Here is a 21458-nt window from a genome sequence, read left to right on the forward strand (position 1 = left end):
CAGTGGCAGCTCTTTCAACTGCCATTTGAATTCCACGCAACTCTGCTGTGGTGGCTTGTTGGGAAGCCCCCAAAGAAACCGCAGCTGTTTCGTAGGGAGTCCTACGAGATCTCATGCGGTTCTTTTTCTTTTCATCATTGAATTTTATGGATATTTAGTAAGTTACTTCTGGCAGATTCAGCGCCTGTCTCAGAAAGATTCATTGAGGAATTCTTCCTCGGTGGAATCTACGTTAACCTCCACTCGTTTGTTCTTAACGTGGGGTGTTGATTTTGGTTTTGGGATGCTTTCGCACCCAGAAACGAATGGCTCCCCTACTTCCGGAGTAGTCTCCATCGCTACTTCAAAATTCTCGTCCTAAGTGACGTAGGAGCATGATGGACGCTCCGATTGCGGTGGTAGACTGCTCGTATTAGATTCAGCAATCACATCTACTGCGGCAACAAAACCCGCCTCAGGAACAGAATTTAGCCCTGTGACTGTTTACCTTCCAAAAATTTAAAGAAGCCGCTCCTCCAAATCTGTTAGTGGCTCGGCTTGCGGGTCACCACCAGTTTTGTTCTTTAAAGCCTTGGAGGCAACGCTATGCAGAAAAACACTACCGAAAAAGATTGCTTAATATAATATAAATTATAAATATAATATAAATTATAAATATAATATAAATTATAAATATAATATAAATTATAAATATAATATAAATTATAAATATAATATAAATTATAAATAAAATTGTACTTAAAGTGCGAAATACCTTCATCCACTTTTCTACTGTTTTCGAAGGGCCTGTTTCCGGCAGAAACGAAAAGGTCACCGAGACGCGATAAATCATAAAAAGTCCAGTAGACTTAAAAACTATAGACATATCGAAGCTAGTTTTTTGTTAAAACGCTCTTATCGTTTTTTTTTGACCTAAATTTGATCTAAAAACTAACTATATATACTGGGAACCTTAATCTTAAAAGTTCACTTGTTCTCTTTCTTCTAGTCTTGTAATCTCGGAGTTTTAAATTGTCTTAGTAGCCCTAGTCATTAGCCTCATGTATTGATTTAGTTAAACGTTGTCCAAATGGACAGAAAATAAAGTTATTCGTTTTTAACTCGCCGTCGTGGTACTTTTAGTTAGAGAACACTTACAATAACGCAACATTTCTTGGTGCCGAAACCCGGGAGTGAGTGAGCGGAACGTTGTGTTAAGGAGTCGTGTTGAGAGATACGGTACGTGAGACAAATGGAGAAGTTGCGTGTGGCACGAAGAACTTTACGCGGTAGAACAACTAAAATTATAAACAAGTTGACGGAGATAGTCGAGGACGAGGAATGGCTAACGGAAGAAGCTGAGCAGCTACTTGATCAACTTACCGAAAAGAAAAGGAAGCTAGATGAATTAGACGAACAAGTCATGAACCTGATTCCCGACGATAACGAAGACGAAATTGCCAATGAGACTGAGGCAGTTGAGGAGTATGGAGAAGCCGTGATTGCTATCAAGAGAAAGGTTCTTAGACGAATGACTGGTGGCGGAGAAATGAACTCGTTAGTATCCGCTGGCCAAATGTTACGAGACTCTTCGAGGGAAGTCGTAGTAAGAGGGTCTAGAGTTCAGAGAGAGGCTAGAGTACAAGTCAAGTTACCAAGGATCACGATTCAAACGTTTTCTGGAGATTTTGCAGGATGGTACAGTTTTTGGGGACAATTCAAGACTACCATCCATGAGAACGAGGGTCTGGCGAACATCGATAAGTTCAATTACTTAAAGTCCTATATGGAGGGAGTGGCGGCCAGCGCTATATCAGGTTTTACCGTGACCGCGGAAAATTACGAGAAAGCGGTTGAAGTCTTGAAGAATCGTTTTGGAAGAAAAACGCCAGCCAAGCAGAGTCACATGCAGAAGCTGAGAAGCCTTGTAGCAGTTAAGAGGTCAAGCGACGTTGCGGGTCTGCGTCAGATGTATGACACTTGTGACACCCAAATAAAAAGTCTGGAGTCGCTGGGAGTCGAACTATCAACGTACGGTAGCATGCTGTATTCGATCCTTCTGAGCGTGATACCTTCGGATATCCAACTAGAGTATACCAAGAAGCTGGAAGACGAGGATATTTGGAGTGTCACCGACTTGCTTGAGCACGTACGGAGAGAAGTTGAGAGTAGAGAGAGAACGGCCATCTATAAGACAGAAGAGAGCCAGCTAGACAGACGCCAGGAGAATTACAGCACAAGGAGCAAGATGGGTTCTAGTTATCAATTTGAGTTAAGATACCCCAAAAGGACTTCAACCGCAGCCGCTTTGAGCACTGCGGTTTCGAAAGTATGCATCTACTGCCAGGAATCAAGTCATAGACCGGAAGAGTGCACGTCGACACTTCAGCAGAAGACGAAAGCTATTCACCAACAGGACAGATGCTTTATCTGTCTTGGTACAGGGCACATGGCACGACGCTGCAAATCCGGAGTCAAGTGCAGCATCTGCGGAAAAAGGCATCACACGTCCATTTGCAAAACTGGCCCACAAGCGGAAGCGGAGTCGAAGATAGGAGAATCCCAAGCAGATAAGAAGTTAACCGTGCAAATGACGGTCCTACCTCCAGTTTCATCACTCTATGAACACGTATATCTGCAAACGGTACTTGTACACATAGAGCATCAAAACAATCAAGTCTTGGCAAGATGTCTTCTTGATAACGGAGCCCAGCAATCCTTCATACGAGAAGAACTATCAAGAACGTTGAATTTACCGGTCATCGCCGAAGACACCGTTTTAGTAAATTCATTCGGATCAAGCGAGGGCGTTATACGCAAGCAAAGACGAGTCCAAATAACGCTAAGAAGTATTCTGCATCCTGACAACTGTGTTCAGTTGGAGGTACTGGAAGTTCCGACTATCTGTGGAGCGCTCGTGAGCATTCCGGGAGAGAATATTCGACAACAATTGAAAGAACGGGGCATTAACATTACGGATCGATCAGAAGTTAATGGCGTTGTGGCTCCAACCGAGCTAGGAGTACTAATCGGTGCTGATCATTATTGGTCACTGGTACCTGGAAATACCGTAAGGCTAGGAGGATCATTAGCAGCAGTCGAGAGTCTGTTCGGCTGGTCTATTCAAGGGCCGGTACCAGTATCTATCAACGTAGCAGTTCGATCATCATCTATCATGTTATCAGTCGCCGAGGATCAGAGACTGTCCGCGTGTTTACGTCAGCTGTGGGAGCTAGAATCTATTGGGATCCAAGAAGACCAGCCAATATCCGTGTCTGATAGCGAAATGATTTCCAAGCACAGATCCACAATACAAGTCAAGGCAGGGCGATACCAAGTCCAGCTACCCTGGAAAGCAAGTCACCCTACGCTCAAGGATAACTTACCAATCGCCAAGCAAAGAATGAGCGGTTTAATCAAGCGTTTCCAACAAGATAGCAGCCTCTACGACAGATACAAAGCCGTCATATCAGAGTACTTAGACACGGGAATCGTCGAAGAAGTTCCAACGGACGATATAACTACCCCAGATGGACAGCCTTCTACATACCACACTTCGCAGTCTTGCGGGAGCAAAAGAAAAGTACCAAAATACGAGTGGTTCACGATGCCTCTGCCAGTCAAAGGGGTGCACCATCACTCAATGATTGTCTGATGTCCGGTCCAAATCTTAATCCAGATCTCTTACTAGTCTTACTTCAGTTCAGAATGAATCGTATAGCTCTGATGGCGGACGTAGAGAAGGCATTCCTCCAGATTTCACTAGAGCCAGAAGACCGAAATTTCGTACGATTCCTATGGATTAAGAAGTTACCACGAGCCAATGAGAAGCCAGAGTTTGTCCATCTTCGAATGACCAGAGTACTGTTCGGCGTAACCTCGAGCCCCTTCCTATTGACCGCAACACTAAAGTATCATTTCGAGAAGTATCAAGAAGACAGATTTCCAGAAGTTAGCGCATTACTTATGAAGCAGCTTTATGTGGACGATTTCGTCACCGGAGCGGCCGACGTATCAGATGCTTACAAGATATACCAAGACTCAACCTTAATCCTTCAGGGAGCCAACATGAACTTGAGAAAATGGGTAACGAACGCTCCGGAGCTTCAGAGAATCTGGGAAGCAGAAACCACGACACCAATGTCGCTGCTCAAAGAAGATAGCCAGAGCCAGAACATTAAGGTCTTGGGTATATCATGGAACCCTAAAAACGACGTATTCGCATTCGACGTATCGGACCTACTCGATTTTCTTCTGGACAAAAAAGACACCAAGATTGGCGTTCTCCAAGCTACTTCCAGAATATTCGACCCAATCGGTCTCATATCTCCAGTACTCATAACCGTTAAATGCCTATTCCAAAAGCTATGGGTTCAAGGAGTCGAATGGGATGAGAAGCTTCCCGACGAGCTACAAGCGGAATGGGAACTATGGTGCCAAGATCTAACCATGATTCCTCAAGTAGTCATTCCCAGGTACTACTACGCCACGGACGACGAGAATCCAATTTGCCGAGAGATCCATATGTTTTGCGACGCTAGCAAAAACGCATACGGTGCTGTGATATACTTACGCTACGTAACAGCATCCGGAAACGTAGGAGTATCGTTGATAACGTCCAAAACCAGAGTCGCCCCATTGAAAACATTGACGTTACCGAGACTGGAGCTAATGGCGGCACTCGTTGGAGCAAGGTTGCTGAAGTACAGTCTGGGAGCCTTCGATGGAAGCATTACAGAGTATCGTTGTTGGTCAGACTCCGAAATCGTATTACATTGGATCAGAGGGGTCTCCAAGCAGTGGAAACCGTTCGTGGAAAACCGGATTTCCGAAATTCAGTCTCTAACTGAACCGTTACGGTGGAGCCATTGCCCGGGGCATGAAAATCCAGCGGACTTACCTTCTCGAGGATGTAAGGTCAAGGATATTATTCACAATGAATCTTGGTGGAAGGGTCCATCATGGCTATCCCAGCAAGAAGAAAGTTGGCCAAAAAGCAAGTTCCACTCAATTGCAGAATCCAGCGAAGTCCTGAAAGAAAGACGTTCAACCGCAATACTTACCTGCATTGCAAAGAACCGAGAGCCATTACTTGACCTACAGAAGTATAAAACAGCAAGCCAAGCCTTCAGAATCACTGCCTGGATACTACGATTTGTCCACAACACTAGAAAACCAATAAAGATGCAAGGATCGTTGGGAGCTGACGAGATTAATGAAGCAAAACGATTCTGGATAAAGAGCACTCAAGCAGAGGCCTTTTCACAGGAATATCAGTCCTTGAAAGAAAACATCCAGTTGCCAGCTTCATCTAAGCTCCTCCAGTACAGCCCATTTCTTGACCAAGACCTTATACGACTCGGTGGACGATTACAATTTGCCAATCTGACTTATGGAGGCAAGCATCCGTACCTTCTTCCTGGGAAGCACAGATTGTCGGAACTACTCGTATTGGAATGTCACTGGCGAACTATGCACGGGGGCTTGAACAGTACCATTACACAACTTCGAGAAGACTTTTGGATTTTGCAAGGACGTAGCCTGGTCAAGAAGGTCCTTGGACGCTGCTACATCTGTAAACGTTTCCAGGCAAAGCCCGGTTCCCAAGTCATAGCACCACTACCAGCAGATCGAGTGAACGAGGCACCCCCATTTTCAGTTACTGGAGTTGACTTTGCTGGACCGCTGTACTTACGAGATGCCAAAATAACTAAAGTTTATATTGCCTTATTTACATGCGGCGTCACTCGGGCACTTCATCTGGAGATCGTCACGGATTTGAGTGCTGAGAAGTTCCTATTGGCTCTCCGCCGATTCCTGGCAAGAAGAGGAGTTTGCCATACTATCTACTCCGACAACGCTAAGAAGTTCAAGCGGTCCGAAAAGGATATCAAAGCGTTGTATAGAAATTTACGAGCGGATCCAGTTCAAGAGGTCCTTGGTCAGAAAGGCATCAAATGGGTGTATATCGTCGAACGCGCCGCATGGTGGGGCGGATTTTGGGAGAGGCTGGTGCGCTCTGTAAAAACCTGCCTGAAGAGAACCCTGGGCAAAACCTCTCTCAACTACGAGGAACTGACAACCGTAATCACCGAAGTAGAAGCGGTTCTAAACTCGAGACCGTTGACACATACTTTCACGGAAGCTGGAGAACCTGACCCCTTAACACCGGCTCATTTCCTGATCGGTCGCCGCCTTCTGTCGTTGCCAAATCAGAACTTCAAAATTGACGACACACGCATTAGTGAGAAACCTCTCACTAAAAGACTGAAGCATCGCCAAGCACTCCTAAACCAGTTTTGGTCCAGATGGCGTAATAACTACCTGTTGGAGCTGAGGTCCGCTCACGAGACACCTACCGTCAAAAATAACATCGAGTTCCAGAAAGGAGACATCGTTCTGGTTGGAGATCAGAAGTTACCCCGGCAATCCTGGAAAATGGGCAGAATTACGGAGACCTTTCCCGGACGAGATGGCAAGGTCAGATCCTGCGCCCTGCGCCTACCATGCGGGACCATCATCCGGAGAGCGGTCCAGATGTTATATAATATGGAAGTCAATCTAAATGAGCGAGTCATTGGCGGGGAGGATGTTTCCGGCAGAAACGAAAAGGTCACCGAGACGCTATAAATCATAAAAAGTCCAGTAGACTTAAAAACTATAGACATATCGAAGCTAGTTTTTTGTTAAAACGCTCTTATCGTTTTTTTGACCTAAATTTGATCTAAAAACTAACTATATATACTGGGAACCTTAATCTTAAAAGTTCACTTGTTCTCTTTCTTCTAATCTTGTAATCTCGGAGTTTTAAATTGTCTTAGTAGCCCTAGTCATTAGCCTCATGTATTGATTTAGTTAAACGTTGTCCAAATGGACAGAAAATAAAGTTATTCGTTTTTAACTCGCCGTCGTGGTACTTTTAGTTAGAGAACACTTACAATAACGCAACAGGGCCTACTCCACAACTGTTAAGCCTTGCAGCAAGTTGAAAAAAAAGGGCATCGAACTTGGCCTAAGTGAAACTAAAACTAAATTTCATATAGACTAAATCCATATTAGCTTCCAGAAATTGTATGTAAGTCAATTGTTGCTTCGTGTGCACTTTACGACCCATTACGGAAAAGTGAAATGATTCTACTGAAAGCTCAGATATCTTGAACTACAATCTGGGTTTATCACAAATGCTTTTAAAAAAAAAATTAGAATTTATGACAAACAAAATTATTCAGTATATGTATTTTATTTCTTTTCTTCTTTTTTTTCTACTTTTTAGCACTTGGTCAGTCGGTTTGTTGGTGGGTAGAAGATGGTAATTACGGATAAAGAATGCACGCGAGGACATTACTTTTCACGCTATAGGATAGGAAACTTCCTATCTCCGACGGCATCTTATTCTTATTAATCTATACCTATTCTGTTCCAGCTTCGATTGTTAGAACGATCAAAGGAAGGTCTGCAGGTAACGTAACTATTTGTGCGTGATAACAAGAGACGAAAGAAAAATCGATTTTCAGGATCTAAAATCTCAAGATTTAAATCCAGGTTTGCTGACAAACAATTAATCTACTTAATCTAAAAACAACTAATTTACTTGGAAAAAATAGAAGAGTATTATATTCTTCCGATAATGTTGATTAAATGATTATCATTTTCTTTATCAACTTGCGTTAATCATTTCCTTCCTAATATAATTAATTTTTCTCACATTGAAAAGCAAATATCTGGTGGGGTTTAGTTTAAACAAGCACCATTAGATGCTCCCATAGTCTAGGGGTGGAGTTTACTACCCCGCTAACCTCAGCAAAATAAACTGTATTTCTGCAAAACAATAAAATTACAACATAGGAAACATTTTTTTTAAATTGAGTTATGGACATGCAAATAATTCATTTACTATTTAATTTTTTCCTAATAACAATGTTGGGCATTAAATACTGATTCAAACATCCGATGATTCGATGTTCAGAAAAACCTTTGTTTACGGTAATGGAGAAATTTCTCCCCCAAATTCATGGAAGTATTTTATTATGAAATAATAGTAAATCACTTGCAGCATGCTAGGAAATTATTTACTATTTTTGATTCACTCTCAATACTCCATTTAGTTAGAAAACATTGTTTTTTGGTTGGCTCGCGTTAAGTGGCAACGTAACAAACTGAGCTTCATCCATCAAGCGTTAAGGCCCGTTCACAAAGGCGCCTATAGCTGAAGCTCATTGCTGAAACCAAGGGCTTATTTCGTTCTCCCCTTGCGCGTGAGGGTTCACAAAGCGACTTATGTCGACTAGAAGGTAGCATATGCCGAGAGCTGAAGCTGATTCACGCTATCAGCTTCTATCATCTCCGCTAGATATTTGAGCAAGCTGAAACGGTATTTTAAGTCCAATCAGACTATCCTTTCGCGAAAGCAGCAAATTATTGGCGGAGTTAACTGCTAATTGAGATGACTTCCTTAAAACATCGCAAACAAAATGAAAACGCTTTAAAGGCCGATAAACGATTAAAAGAGCTTGGAAAGAAGGAAAATCTTATAGAAGTTATAAGGAGAATAGACGTTATCTGGAACAAATTTGATAAAAAATACAGAGACAGAGATGAGTTAGAAAATGCCTGGGATGAAAAGGAAATTGAAACTTAAATGATAAGTAACTAGATTTTTATGAGAAATAAAAATCTTAAACGACTTTCATTTTACATTTTTTCCTCAGAAAAAGATGCCAAAGCTTCCTGGAAGTATCTTAAAGACCAGTTTCGGGAACATGTTCACTTAATTTCAAAAAAAAATCGGGCAGGAATATATAGAAGAAGATGTATCGTTGATCACATGGCCGTTTTTTAAAAGTTTGTTGTTTTAAAAAGATGTAGTCACGAGGAAAGAGTATGCTTATTGTTTAAATTCCCTTCTGATGTTACTCGAATGTTACTTATGGTATCATAAAAGATGACCTCTTCAACAAAATGTTGTTTGTTTTAAAGTGAAATATGGATAACTTTGGAGATCTCATTGATCCGCAAGAGCTGAGAGAAAGCTTTGAAAACTGCTTGATGCAATTTTCACAATTCGAACTGGAGATAAGAAGAGTGAAGTACGGGGATTTTGAAACATTTCGACAGGGACAAGCATATATTAGAACTCAAGAGGCAAGGTTGAGAACGCTGGTGTTTCACCACAATTTCTAATATGAAAATTACACGTGGCTTGTGGAAATGTTCCATAGGGACATGAATATGTTTTAATTCAACAAAGAGCTATTGTAGAAGAAATTGTAGAAAAGAACTCTGACAATGAATAAAAATGAAAAATACTTCCTTACGAAACAGATGCACTGAATATTTACTGCAACCTCGGTTTTTCGGTAATTATGGCAAAGAATATAAAGGATATTTGGGAAAAGTGCCATAACATAAATTTTTGATTTCATGCAAGCGTGAAACTTGTGAAACCATTAATAATATGGCTAAAAATTATGAGCGTAAATAACTTCATAGGATTCCTTGAAAAAAACCATGAGTTTCATCGACTTTCCATGTTTTATAAAATTTATGCAAAAAACAAATTTGGTTTGAAACTTGCGAAAACATTGCTATTATTGTTTAAAATTAATTGCTTAATTATAAGCGTAAATAACTTAATAGGTTTGCCTGAAAAACCATGAGTTTCATCGGGTTTGCATGTTTTATAAAATTTATGAAAAATACAAATTTGGTTTGAAACCTGTGAAACCCTTGAAATTATGGCTTAATATTAATCGCGAAATTAATATTGTAAATAACTTAAACACAATAAGAAGAGAAATTGTAACGAAAACCTGTTCGCCGTTAAATTCCTCAGTTTCCTTGGGATAAGGTAGAAGCTCAACAGTGGAAAAATGCAATATTTTCAGTCTATCCCATTGAGGATATTAGTCAAAGGAAAATATGTAGCAAACAGTGATATTAGCATATCATGTGCAAAAGTGAAACGATTATTGCTATAAGCAATTCCATCTTCCTTTATTGATACCAACTTTAAGAAGAAAGCAAAAGTTACTAATGTCGAAGGAACACACGAAGAGGCTTTATCAGAAATTGGAAATATTTTACTCTTAAATGTTCGACAAAGTTTAATTAATAGTCTAAATAGTCAAAGTGGAAAGTGTTTGACTTCGTCTTCGAAATTAAATGCCATTTCACCAATTATACCTAGTTCAATGTCGAATAGTAACTCTCCTCCACTAAAGCAGTATTAACATCTAATTCAATTTACGAATCACCTCAGGCATCAATGAGATCTAGCCAAACATCCCCGCGAGAAAATTTGCCACGAATTAAGTTTTCTTTTGACGAAGAATTGGTAACACCTACATGTAGTCCCTCTAATGGGGCTAATAACTATCTCGAACAAACAGGGTCATCTATTGAAATCTCAATATCTAAAACTGATGCGTCCAAACAAGCTACGCCTGCAATTAGAAAAACAACAGTCAAAACATCAATACGCAAGCTTGGAAAGTGTAATTACAGACTAAGGCAACAAGTGGCCACCTTGAAGAAAAAGGTTGAAATTCTGAATTCTACTATCAAGAGTTTGAAAAAAGAAATGAAAAGCCAAGAATTTTCCCAAGTAAAGAAAATGAAGAATAAGGAGAACGACATTAAAGCCAACTTTGTGTCCTTCGGTTGAAATGCTACTTTCAGCTTCCTATTTGTAAGAAAACTTTCTAAATGACCTTTCCAAGTCAAATACGGGCATTTGGAAAAAACTCTCCCATATGAGAAATCGACATTAAGGATTATTATTTTAAAAATCCCCAGTAGCATAACTATTTGTGCATTAACATAACGGCTGCGTTGATAACTTTCTTGCATTTAAACATGGTAGATGAGACAGATAAGGAAGATTTAGAGAACATGATATACTTCATGGAAATGATAGGATATTCATGATATTTGTAATACAACTCATGTCGCGTTCAGTCCAGGAACAAGAACAAAGAACCATTTGCTGACGTTAATGACGAACGCCTGCAAGGGCTTGAAGCACAATTCATTTCTTTCCTGAATGTGATTCAAGAGAATTCAACAATCAAAAATGAATGCTTCACTATGAAAACATTTGAAGCCGTAAAACTTACATGCTATTCTACAGGGCCGGTAGGCCCTTGTAGATATGATAGCCTTCACTCCAACTTCTATATAAAAAACGTCTTGGTTTGGACCAAGGCCGAAAAAACAAACGATATGTGTGAGGTTTATCATTTGACTGAAGTTTCAGATATTGCAATTGTTTTAGTTATTTTTATCCATTTAATCCTTAATCAATATTAAATTCAATCAACTGATTTTACTGTTAATCGATCCATTCCCTCTAAATTAATTGAAAAAATTACATATCTACGCTTTTTCAAGAACAATTACATTTTCCGAAAACATTTTATCATGAAATTAATTATTTTGAAGGGAGTACGTGTTGAGGCGTCAATATTGAATATTTGAAATATTCTACTGACTTTCTTAAAAGAGCAGGTGAACTTTGACATAATTCGAAAGGAAAATGTAAATATTTAATAGTGGATGCCAAAAAAGGGTGTTGCACGAATTTATACATTTAATTTCGTATAACGAAATGCTACATTTCTATTGTCGCCTCTATGAAGAAAAGATTGCACTGTAAATTCCCTCTCCGTGCTTTAGAATTTCTTGGTCATAATTCAGTCTTCATTTGAAACGTCACAACCCCTTTCTACATTGTTAGCGCTACTTGTACACCGGTTACGTATTACGTGTAATCATTTTAGTACGCATAAAGACCATTTCGGAAAACACACAGGGGCGAGGCCACCATTGGGGTATTCTCCCTCACACCAAGGGTCACCGCCAGACTGTGCCAAAGTTCACTACAGGCAAGAGGCTAGTCAAATCTCACTGCCTATAGCGGTGCTTCTAGGCAAGAGAGAGAAGACCTCAATGGTGGCATCACCGCTGTGTTTTAGTTATGTGTATGTAATTTCCAAAATGGTCCACTCACCTCAGACCACCTCACCGATTACACTGAGTGATCGGTCCGTCAGGCGCTAGCGAGTGTCAAGCCAGAACCGTAATCATTCATGTACACGAATGTTTTATAGTTTTAGGTTATTAAGGTTGGCGGGCAAGTCCGGAGAGTCATGTACCGTTCACTAATGTGAAAAGGTCTCGAACTATATGATAATATTGGCTGAGTGTGTTGCGACGGCTCAGATGACCCATACACTGGAACCACTGGTGATTGTAAAACTGTATATATTGGAATTATAGAGGAAGGGGGGAGTTACATCAAAAGCGCATACATTAAAATAAAATAATATATTTTTCGTGTGCTACAGAGTGCCACCTACTAAAAGAAACCACTCGGGATAAACGTTGTTGCTTTGTCTTAAGAAGACGACATTAGTTTATAAATTAGTTTGAGCAAAATAAGTTATTTATCATCAATTTCTTGAACATCAGTCTTCTCAGAAACTTACTACAGATTTAAACTTTTTTGCTGCAAACTTCAAAATTTGTCAAGCCAGCCTTAATTAAAACTATGACCGTCAATGTACTCCCTTCAAAATAATTAATTTCATGATAAAATGTTTTCGGAAAATGTAATTGTTCTTGAAAAAGCGTAGATATGCAATTTTTTCAATTAATTTAGAGGGAATGGATCGATTAACAGTAAAATCAGTTGATTGAATTTAATATTGATTAAGGATTAAATGGATAAAAATAACTAAAACAATTGCAATATCTGAACTTCAGTCAAATGATAAACCTCACACATATCGTTTGTTTTTTCGGCCTTGGTCCAAACCAAGACGTTTTTTATAATATCTGTCACTTCAGTCTTATTGTAATTAAAATTTTAATAATTTTATTTTTGCTTTACCGTAATACATTTGGGGTTGATCTATTTCTAATTGCTCAAAGAAGTACTTAAGTATCGTTAATTACATTTGACTTATATTCAAAAACATTGATTTCGATAAGCATATAATGTTGTACCATAAGTCTATTATGGGGACCTTACATAATAGACTTATGGTTGTACTTTATTTATGAAAGAAGTTTAAAAACGACGGTATTTGAAATATGGAAGAAAAATATTTGTTTCGTAACACTGTATACACATACAGTATTGTCGAGATCAGACCAACAGCATTGAATGTTGCCAGATTAAATTGTTGCTGGTGATTTTGCGAACTATGTTAATGATATATTAAAATTTAAATGGAAAAGTTACATTTTGAAACATTCCTAACCCTAAAATTTTGTACTTGGAGCCTATTAAATGCATTATAGTGATAATGTAATTAATTTCAGTGTTTAATAGGAAAACGTTTAGGCTGAAAGAACAACTCGCGTAGTTAAATCTTATTTTGTTATTTCAGTTAAGGGTTATCTAAAGTTACCCAAAAAAACCTATTGTTTTCGATTAATTTCACGTTAAATATGGTTATTAAGTTGAAATTAACGGCTTATCTTCTTTTATTAGTGTTATTGCAGTTTATTATACGAGTTTGAATAAGAACTTCTCCTAAATTGGAAACTTTAGAGGAGTGACTGTTTGACTCTTGCGAAACAATGACTATTTTGCCCAAAACTTTTGAATATCGCGCCTTTTTAATGGCTCTCTTTTAAAAATGGGAAAAATGCTTTTAAATGACAATTTAATTAATCGTATAATTTAACGGCTTTTAAATGACAATTTAATTAATCGTATAATTTAACGGCTTTTAAATGACAATTTAATTAATCGTAAGAATTGAACATGAAAATGGAGGCTGGGTGAAAGATAAGTGTAGTTTTAATTTTAATTTGTTAGTTTAATTATAAGGTATCCATGAATTTACCCAAAACATTCGTGTTTTGGGTTAATTTCACATTAATTATACTTAAGTTTAATTTAACGGCTTATCTTGTTTATCTAGCGTGGATTTAGTTTATAATACAAGTTTCAATAAAATATTAACTTTAATTGCAATCACCCTAAAATTTCAATGTATGCGCTTTAGATGTATTTTAACGATCATTAAAATTAATTTGAAAGTGAAATAGGAAACTACTGTGGCTGTACGAAAAACTTGTGATGTTTTAATCTTAATATGAGCGTGGTTCGTTAAAGTGGATTAAGCTTAAAATTTATTTGAATTTTTTACCCTAATTGCAATGTTTAGTGCAGTTTAATATTTTTTCCGCAAATTCATTTTTTAACCCAAAACTTTTGAATTTCGCGGCAATTATTGTACTTTAAAATAGTTTAAATTAACTTAAGTGTCAAATAGAAAATATTCGACTTTAATGGCTTGGGTAGTTTTAATCAAAATTAAAGAGTTTATTTAAAAGTTATTTGAGCCTTTATCCAAAAAGTGTATATTTTGGTTTAATTTCACGTTAATTATATTTAATTAACGTAGGACTGTGTTTTGGCACTATACATTTAGGTTATAAAATGAGTTTAAATGTATACTTCACCTTAATAGCAATTTTTAGTGGAGTTTTCGATTCTCATTTTACGCTAAAGTTTTGAATTTCGCGCCTATTAAGGTACTTTGGAGATAATTTAAATTAGCTTGAGTGTGAAAGAGAAAACATGGGGCTTTACCAACGGCTTGGTTAGATACAATCTTAATCAAGAACATCATTTAAGAGTTATCTGACTTTTCATCCAAAAAAATGTATATTTTGGTTTAATTTTACCTTAATTACAGTTAATTACGTTGAAATTAACTTGTTGTCAGTGCTCATTAAGCTTATAAAATGACTTTTAATAAATATTTCACCTTAACTCTAATGTTTAGAGGAGTTTTTGATTATTTCCAACAAATTGCGTTCAATTTTTATCATATCCTGTGCTAGGTTTGTAGTAACATAAAGATTATCTATACAATATGTTAATGAATGATGTTATTCTATAGTTTAGCTTGAATACCAGTAATTAAATCAAATACCTATACAATTCATAGCAATTTAAACCAATAAACAAGCGGCAATGTGGACCGTTGAAAATGGCAAACAACGTAACCCTCCGTTTCTAACGTGGTTACATTGAGAGAATCTGTGATGTAAACATGAAAATTATTTGCCTAATTAAATTATATAACGACACTGTCCTACTGCATTAACCAGCACAACTGTTACTTATGAATTAAACAATCCACTGCTGGTAACAAATAGTTTATAAAATGATAACGTAACATCACAGTACGACTGATTCACTAGGATCAAAATTGTTTTAACGAATAATCTGGTCCTCTACATTGGTTTAGTTTCAGGAATTATATCACACACCTTCACAATTAGTAGAATTTTAGTGAGATTAACAAATAATGAAACCGTTTATACCTGTCCTCAAATGAGAATGTTGACTTAACTGCGCGCTAACATTAACACCACTCTTTTAACTGCCGTAGGGAAAACACATTGAAAATTTTGTCATCTTTCCTGTAATAGTTTGAAGTCGAATTAGCCTTATTCCTGATCAGCGCCACTAGGCTAGTGGCGACTTTGAGAACTACTGTAATCGACGAGCCAACCAGATGTCGCTAAAATCTGGTAACGTCACTGACGAGCACTCTCGGGAAACTGACCAAAAATTAGCCCGGTTTGAAGCTCGTTGAAGTTAATTTCAGCATTATTATTTGAATTAAATAATAAAATAGGACTAAATCGGGCTCCAAACTTCTTTATCGACGATATTCAACACTCACCTAAAGGTAAGAACTTATTTTATGGCGTTTTTGGAGCTTTTAATGTAGTGCAACTCGCTAAGCCTTGGCGTGCTGGCGTGCTGCTTTGGTTAAAATTGAAAATAATCTTTCAGTAAATGATTTTAATTTTAAAATTAAAGTATATAAGTATTCTGATTATGAAAATTTTACAACAACGTATTTGTTTACATTTTTAGACATGGGAAAAGGATCTTGCATTATAGAAAATTGTCGAAACAACAATCCGTCGCTTACTTATCATACTTTGCCGAAAGATAAGGAGCTGAAACGAAAATGGTTTCATGCCATAATAACGGCAATAGGAAATAAGCCACCTGATCTGAAAATCTCACTTATATGCTCCAAACACTTTTTAAAAAGCGACTATTTACCCACTGGAGCATTACGCCGCAAGCATCTTAAACCATTTGCAATACCTTCCATATTTCAAAACACGAAAGTGACTGATGAAATGACTGATGAAATAATTGAATCTAACACCAGCCAAACGCTTCCGAAAGGTGCTTTTTCTCAAATGAGCCCAAAAGAGAGAATCGAACTAATGGAAGAAATGGGAGCATTGCATGTTAATCCAGAGGAGCTTAACGTAGTACCTATTCATCCAGCAGACCTGAATCCCGAAGATCCATTAGTAGCTTTTGTAGAGGAACAGAGCCAATCTGATTTACCCTCGTCATCATCGTCTCACTCTCAAGCAAGCAGTGGGATATCATTGAAATCCTCAAATACTCAAAATACACCACGTAAAGTTGAACTTATAAGAAAAGAAATTGAACTACTTACACTTCGGAGTAAAGAAAAGTTTACATTAACGAAGTTCTTAAATGACGATAAAGCTATCAAATATTTCACTGGATTTCCTTCGTACGAAGTTTTTTGGGCGTTCTATCAACTCCTGCTACCCGAATGTACTAAACTTAATTATGTGGGACAAGAATCATCCCAAATGACTGAAACTTCAGATAAAGAGTTCCTTCAAGTTGTGAAACCTGGACCACCAAGGAAACTAAATCCAATGGAGGAATTATTCATGACACTTAACCGCCTGAGACAAGGAACCCCAGAGCAATATTTAGCCTATTTGTATAATCTATCGCAAGGTTATGTTTCTAAAATCGTAAATACGTGGATTTTGTTCCTTTTCGAGTGTGCTCCTCATTTACCCGTATGGCCATCGCTGGAAAGAACAAATGAGCTGGCAACTAAGAAAATGACAGAAAAATATCCTGGATTGAGACTTATCGTCGATTGTACAGAATTCGAACTAGAAAAGCCTTCAGCATCTGAAGCACAAAGAGAATCATTTAGCGCTTATAAACATGCTAATACAGCGAAGGCGCTCATTGGAATGGCCCCCTCTGGTCACATAACTTTCTGTTCCAATCTCTACGCAGGAAGAACTTCTGACAAGAAGCTATTTATGCATTGTGGTATTTTAGACATGCTGGATGAAGGCGACGCTGTAATGGCAGACCGCGGTTTTGATGTGGCTAAAGAACTAGCTTCTAAAAATGTTACACTAATCATTCCCGAGTTTCTGAAACAACAGGATCAGTTTACTTCATCTCAACTTTCTGAGAGCCGTAGTGTTGCCGTGGCACGAATTCACGTTGAAAGGGCTATTGGGAGAGTCAAGGAATTCAAGATTTTAAAGGGACGTATTCCCTTGACCTTGTCACCAATGCTAGAGAAAATCTATATAGTTTGTTGTTATTTATCAAACTTTACCGGAACTTTAGTAACGAAGCTAGACTGATGGGGTGTACTTATGAAAAATAAATGGCTTTTTAATTGATATCTTTGCTTCTAATTTTATTTGAAATATCTATGTTTAAAATTTTACAAACTGTCTACTGGGTGTCTTTTTTATGGAATATATTTAATTTGGGAATAGTACGGGGGTCTTAGGCGGGGGTACCAAGCACCCCTGGAAAAAAGAGAGGTTTAGAGGTCCAAAACCACTTCATTAATTATAGTTGGACTAGTTTTTAAATTCACAAAGTGGGAGGCTCGTAGGCCATAGCCGACCATCCGTTGGAGGTTGAGGTGCCGAAGGTTTCCCAGGAAGTCAGAGCGTGGGGCCGCCCTGACTGGGCAGAAAGTGTCCAAGTCCAGACAGAGGGGACACTGGGGCAAAGGAAACTGGTTAAAGCGATGTAACAAAGCCCGCGTTGCGAGGCGTCAGCATGCGAGCTGGGCCAGCCAGGAGTGCACCTGGCGAGGTAGGTCCAGGGCTCCCAAGTTATCCATGTGTGGAAGGTATTTTGCGGTAAGGAGGGGGGCTTTCGACCCCCTACGTTCTCCACTGGGTGTCTCTTGAAGTAGCATCATTTGTATGAGGCAATATATTTTTAGCTACCTTAGTCCCTAGTAGAGACTCCGTACCGAAAGCGCCGCCGTAAAATTTTGAAAAATATATGCCGAACTCGTGTAATAGAGGGCGCGGTATTTCGAAACTAAAAACAAAGTTTAAAACTTCATAGAAATCAGACTCGTTCGTTTTCTCTGACGTTCTTGATGAAAGAGTCCAGTTACTAATATTTTGACAACTCTGAAAAGTGGTTTTCAAGTGAAAAATGTCGAAAAGAAAAACGGAGGAATCAGTGAGACCCAAAAAAAAACCTGGTCCGTCAACGAGTTTTTCTGAAGAATCATCAAGAAGGCTCTTTTGCTTATGTAAACAGCCGAAAGGAACAACAGACAGTATGATACAATGCGGTTCTTGTATGGAATGGTACCATCCAAAGTGTGTCGATTTAGACGAAGACGCGCTAAGCTTCCTAGAGGATGAATGGCTTTGTCAAGCTTGTATTGAAGTAATGACGCTCAATCCAAATATGTCTAAAGAAGGTAAGATTGTAACCACGTTGAAATTGTACACCCAGAAGTATTTAATAATAAATAAAATTTGCTGTGAAGGCCTACTTAGACTTCAAGGACGCGTAACTCCGAAAGAAGGTTGGGGAAATGATGCTGGACTGTCAGATTTGCCGGATAATATAGCTGAAAACCATGCGATGACAAAGCGTGAACGAAACCAAGGTTTTATGCTTTATAGAGAGGAAAAGATTTTGGGTATCGAATCTAATATTCAAGGTAAAAACCAAACTGAAATTTTTGGTTGCGAAATTATTGTCTATCAAATAATCAACATATTTCATTTAGGGAACCTGGTTTTTGTTAGAGCTATTTGTGAGGCAGATAGGAGACCAACATCATACCAAATATTTGCTTGTTTCAATGTTGCTAATGAGCCAAATAAGCTAAAATGGATAACGTGTACCTGCCCAGCGGGAACGAACGGAGACTGTAAACATTCAGTCGCATTATTGTACCAATTATCTAACTGTGTTAGGGCTGGTGAGGAAAAGTTACCCCTACGAGGTTCTTGTACCACCAGGCTACAAATGTGGCATGTAAAGAAACCGCAAACAGATGAGCCCCTTTTATTTAGCGACTTAGAATTCGTTAAACATGACCCAGCCAAACCTACAAAATCACTCTTGGGTACGTCTGTTAGAACGTTCAGCGTGGTGCCTGCTGGTTCGCAGATAATCACCAAAGAAAAATTGTCCAATTTTGTCAAACTATTTGAAAAAATGAACTTGGATCTTCCCGTGATTGGTACCATAAAATCTAACAATTGCACACCAGTTTCACTGCGCATAAAACAAAACACCGATTTAATTGACAAGCTCTGGGAAAAGGTTGCAGAAACTAAAGAAAGGGAACGAAACGATAGTTTTTTAAATCTAACAACAAATGAAATGAATGTTTTAAAAAGTGTGGAGGTGGATTTGGCAGGTTCAAAACATATTGAAATCAAAACCCGTTTGCAGAGTAAGTCCAGTTATTGGCACAAACAAAGAAGCCACAGATTAACAGCCTCAACGTTTGGTACATTTACAAAAATGAGAGATAGCACAGACCCAGTAAAAACATTCATTCAAAAAAGATCATTCGTAACTGCAAAATCAATGGATCATGGACTGAAGCATGAATCGGCAGCTTTTGCTTTGTTTCAGAAAAAAATCACAACGCAGCAACACACATCAGTTGGGTTAATTATAAATCCCAGGTTCTGCTTCCTTGGTGCCAGCCCTGATCGTTTAGTAATGATAGAAGATGAACTTTACATAGTAGAGATCAAATGTCCATATGCCATATTTAAAAACAAACAAAGCATAAGAGAAAAGGCAGCTTCGGGAGATTTTTATCTTTATGTTGATAAAAATAATAATGAACTGGAACTGCACAAAAAATCCGATGTCTATCACCAAATTCAAGGCCAACTATTGGTGTGTAATCTTCCAGTGTGCTTCCTTGCCGTTTATGTACCACCAGATGACATGGAAATTTTACTTGTAATGAAAAACAATGACTTCATCAATACAGTGATGTTTCCGAAACTATCAACCAAATATTATATATGTCTTCTGCCTTATTTTGCCAAGGAAATGTTTGAGCCAAAACCTGGTTCCAGTTCCAGAGCTTTAAAATAACTCCATCTACCAAACTTAACTCTTTTAAATAATATATTTCGAAAGGTCAAGTGTTATAAATCGTTTTTCTTTATTAAGTTAAGAAAGTTAACTTCTAACAACAAAAGCAACAGTGGGTACACTGACATTATTTTCCATTTATAATAGTAATAATTTAATTAACGTTATTAACCATAAAACCTAATTATTATTAATCAAAACGTCTTGGATTTAACCAAGACCTAAAAAGTATCGATAAGAAGAGAGTTAAGCAAGTGACTGAAGGCCCAGATATTAAAAGTTTTTTTTAAATTAAGACTTACATGCTTAAGATGCTGTTCGGACAGTGGGACAAAGGACGATCTTCCTCATAGAGCTTAACATGGCGGGTGGGTAAAAAAGGAGAGGGCGTCGGACAGCCCCTTTAAGAAACTTATGTTCCATCACCCTATTGCATTGAATAAACTTAATTTACTGGTAGTCAATTTATTCCCTCTCAATAATTTGAAAAATTTACTTATCTCGGGTTTTCGAGCACAATTCCATTCCCCGTTTACATTTTATAACCACATTTATCATTTTTAGGAGAGTACGTGCATGGATAAAGAATGCGCGTGAGGAAATTGGTTTTCACTCTACAGGATAGGCAACTCCCTATCTCGAACGACAGCCTATTCTGTATATACTCTGTTACAATATCGGTTGTCAGCACGCGTAAAGCTAGGTCTCTATGTAATCTAGCCTTGCGCGTGCTGACAAGAGACAAAAAACTTCAGGATATTTTAAACGTTTTTAAATCCTGAAGATCCTGAAGTTTTTTGTCTCTTGACAGCACGTACAAAGCTACGTTACATAGAGACCTAGGTTTACTCGTGCTGACAACCGATGTTGTAAAGAGTATATACAGAATAAGCTGTCGTTCGAGATAGGTAGTTGCCTATCCTATAGCGTGAAAACTATTTTCCTCACGCGCATTCTTTATCCATGATACGTGTATGACATTGTGTCGTTAATAGGTTGCTAACATATCCGCGTTCATGGCCTGAACGATTTATAGTGAAACCTATTGTTTTTGTGCAAATTTCAACAATGGCGGCAAATTCAATAGGGAAGTTATGATTTTTAGTCTTGGTTAAACTGAATATATGTAAGAGGGAAAGACACGGGGAAAATAGTTTGCCTTCCATCTCGGTCGATGGAAAGATCATAAAAAGAGTAGAGACGTCGAGGGGTCAACCCCCTGTATATCCCGAAACTGAGGAAGGAT

The 21458-nt window shown here is 38.2% G+C and overlaps 3 protein-coding genes across 3 annotated transcripts; all 3 read left to right on the top strand.

Annotated features, from left to right (window-relative positions):
* Nucleotides 1-1231: 1231 nt before the first annotated feature.
* Nucleotides 1232-3634, top strand: LOC149611097 (uncharacterized). Its single transcript, XM_089858828.1, has one exon. The coding sequence runs from the start codon at nucleotides 1232-1234 to the stop codon at nucleotides 3632-3634; it is 2403 nt and encodes an 800-aa protein (XP_089714954.1).
* On the top strand, nucleotides 3634-6609 carry LOC149611098 (uncharacterized). Its single transcript, XM_089858829.1, has one exon. The coding sequence runs from the start codon at nucleotides 3634-3636 to the stop codon at nucleotides 6607-6609; it is 2976 nt and encodes a 991-aa protein (XP_089714955.1).
* An 8845-nt stretch (nucleotides 6610-15454) lies between these two features.
* On the top strand, nucleotides 15455-17507 carry LOC149611099 (uncharacterized). Its single transcript, XM_089859118.1, has 2 exons — nucleotides 15455-15695; nucleotides 15887-17507. Exon 2 carries the CDS (start codon nucleotides 15889-15891, stop codon nucleotides 17464-17466), a length of 1578 nt encoding a protein of 525 aa, XP_089715244.1. The 5' UTR covers nucleotides 15455-15695; nucleotides 15887-15888; the 3' UTR covers nucleotides 17467-17507.
* Nucleotides 17508-21458: the final 3951 nt, after the last annotated feature.

The sequence above is a fragment of the Phalangium opilio genome, unplaced genomic scaffold, assembly GCF_054372755.1.
Source record: "Phalangium opilio isolate 3A_F unplaced genomic scaffold, DU_Popi_V2 ptg000329l_1, whole genome shotgun sequence".
Lineage (NCBI taxonomy): Eukaryota > Metazoa > Arthropoda > Arachnida > Opiliones > Phalangiidae > Phalangium > Phalangium opilio.

Excerpts from the sequence above, each read along its gene's own strand:
- LOC149611097 (XM_089858828.1), top strand. The coding sequence starts at position 1,232 with ATGGAGAAGTTGCGTGTGGCACGAAGAACTTTACGCGGTAGAACAACT.
- LOC149611098 (XM_089858829.1), top strand. The coding sequence starts at position 3,634 with ATGTCCGGTCCAAATCTTAATCCAGATCTCTTACTAGTCTTACTTCAG.
- LOC149611099 (XM_089859118.1), top strand. The coding sequence starts at position 15,889 with ATGGGAAAAGGATCTTGCATTATAGAAAATTGTCGAAACAACAATCCG.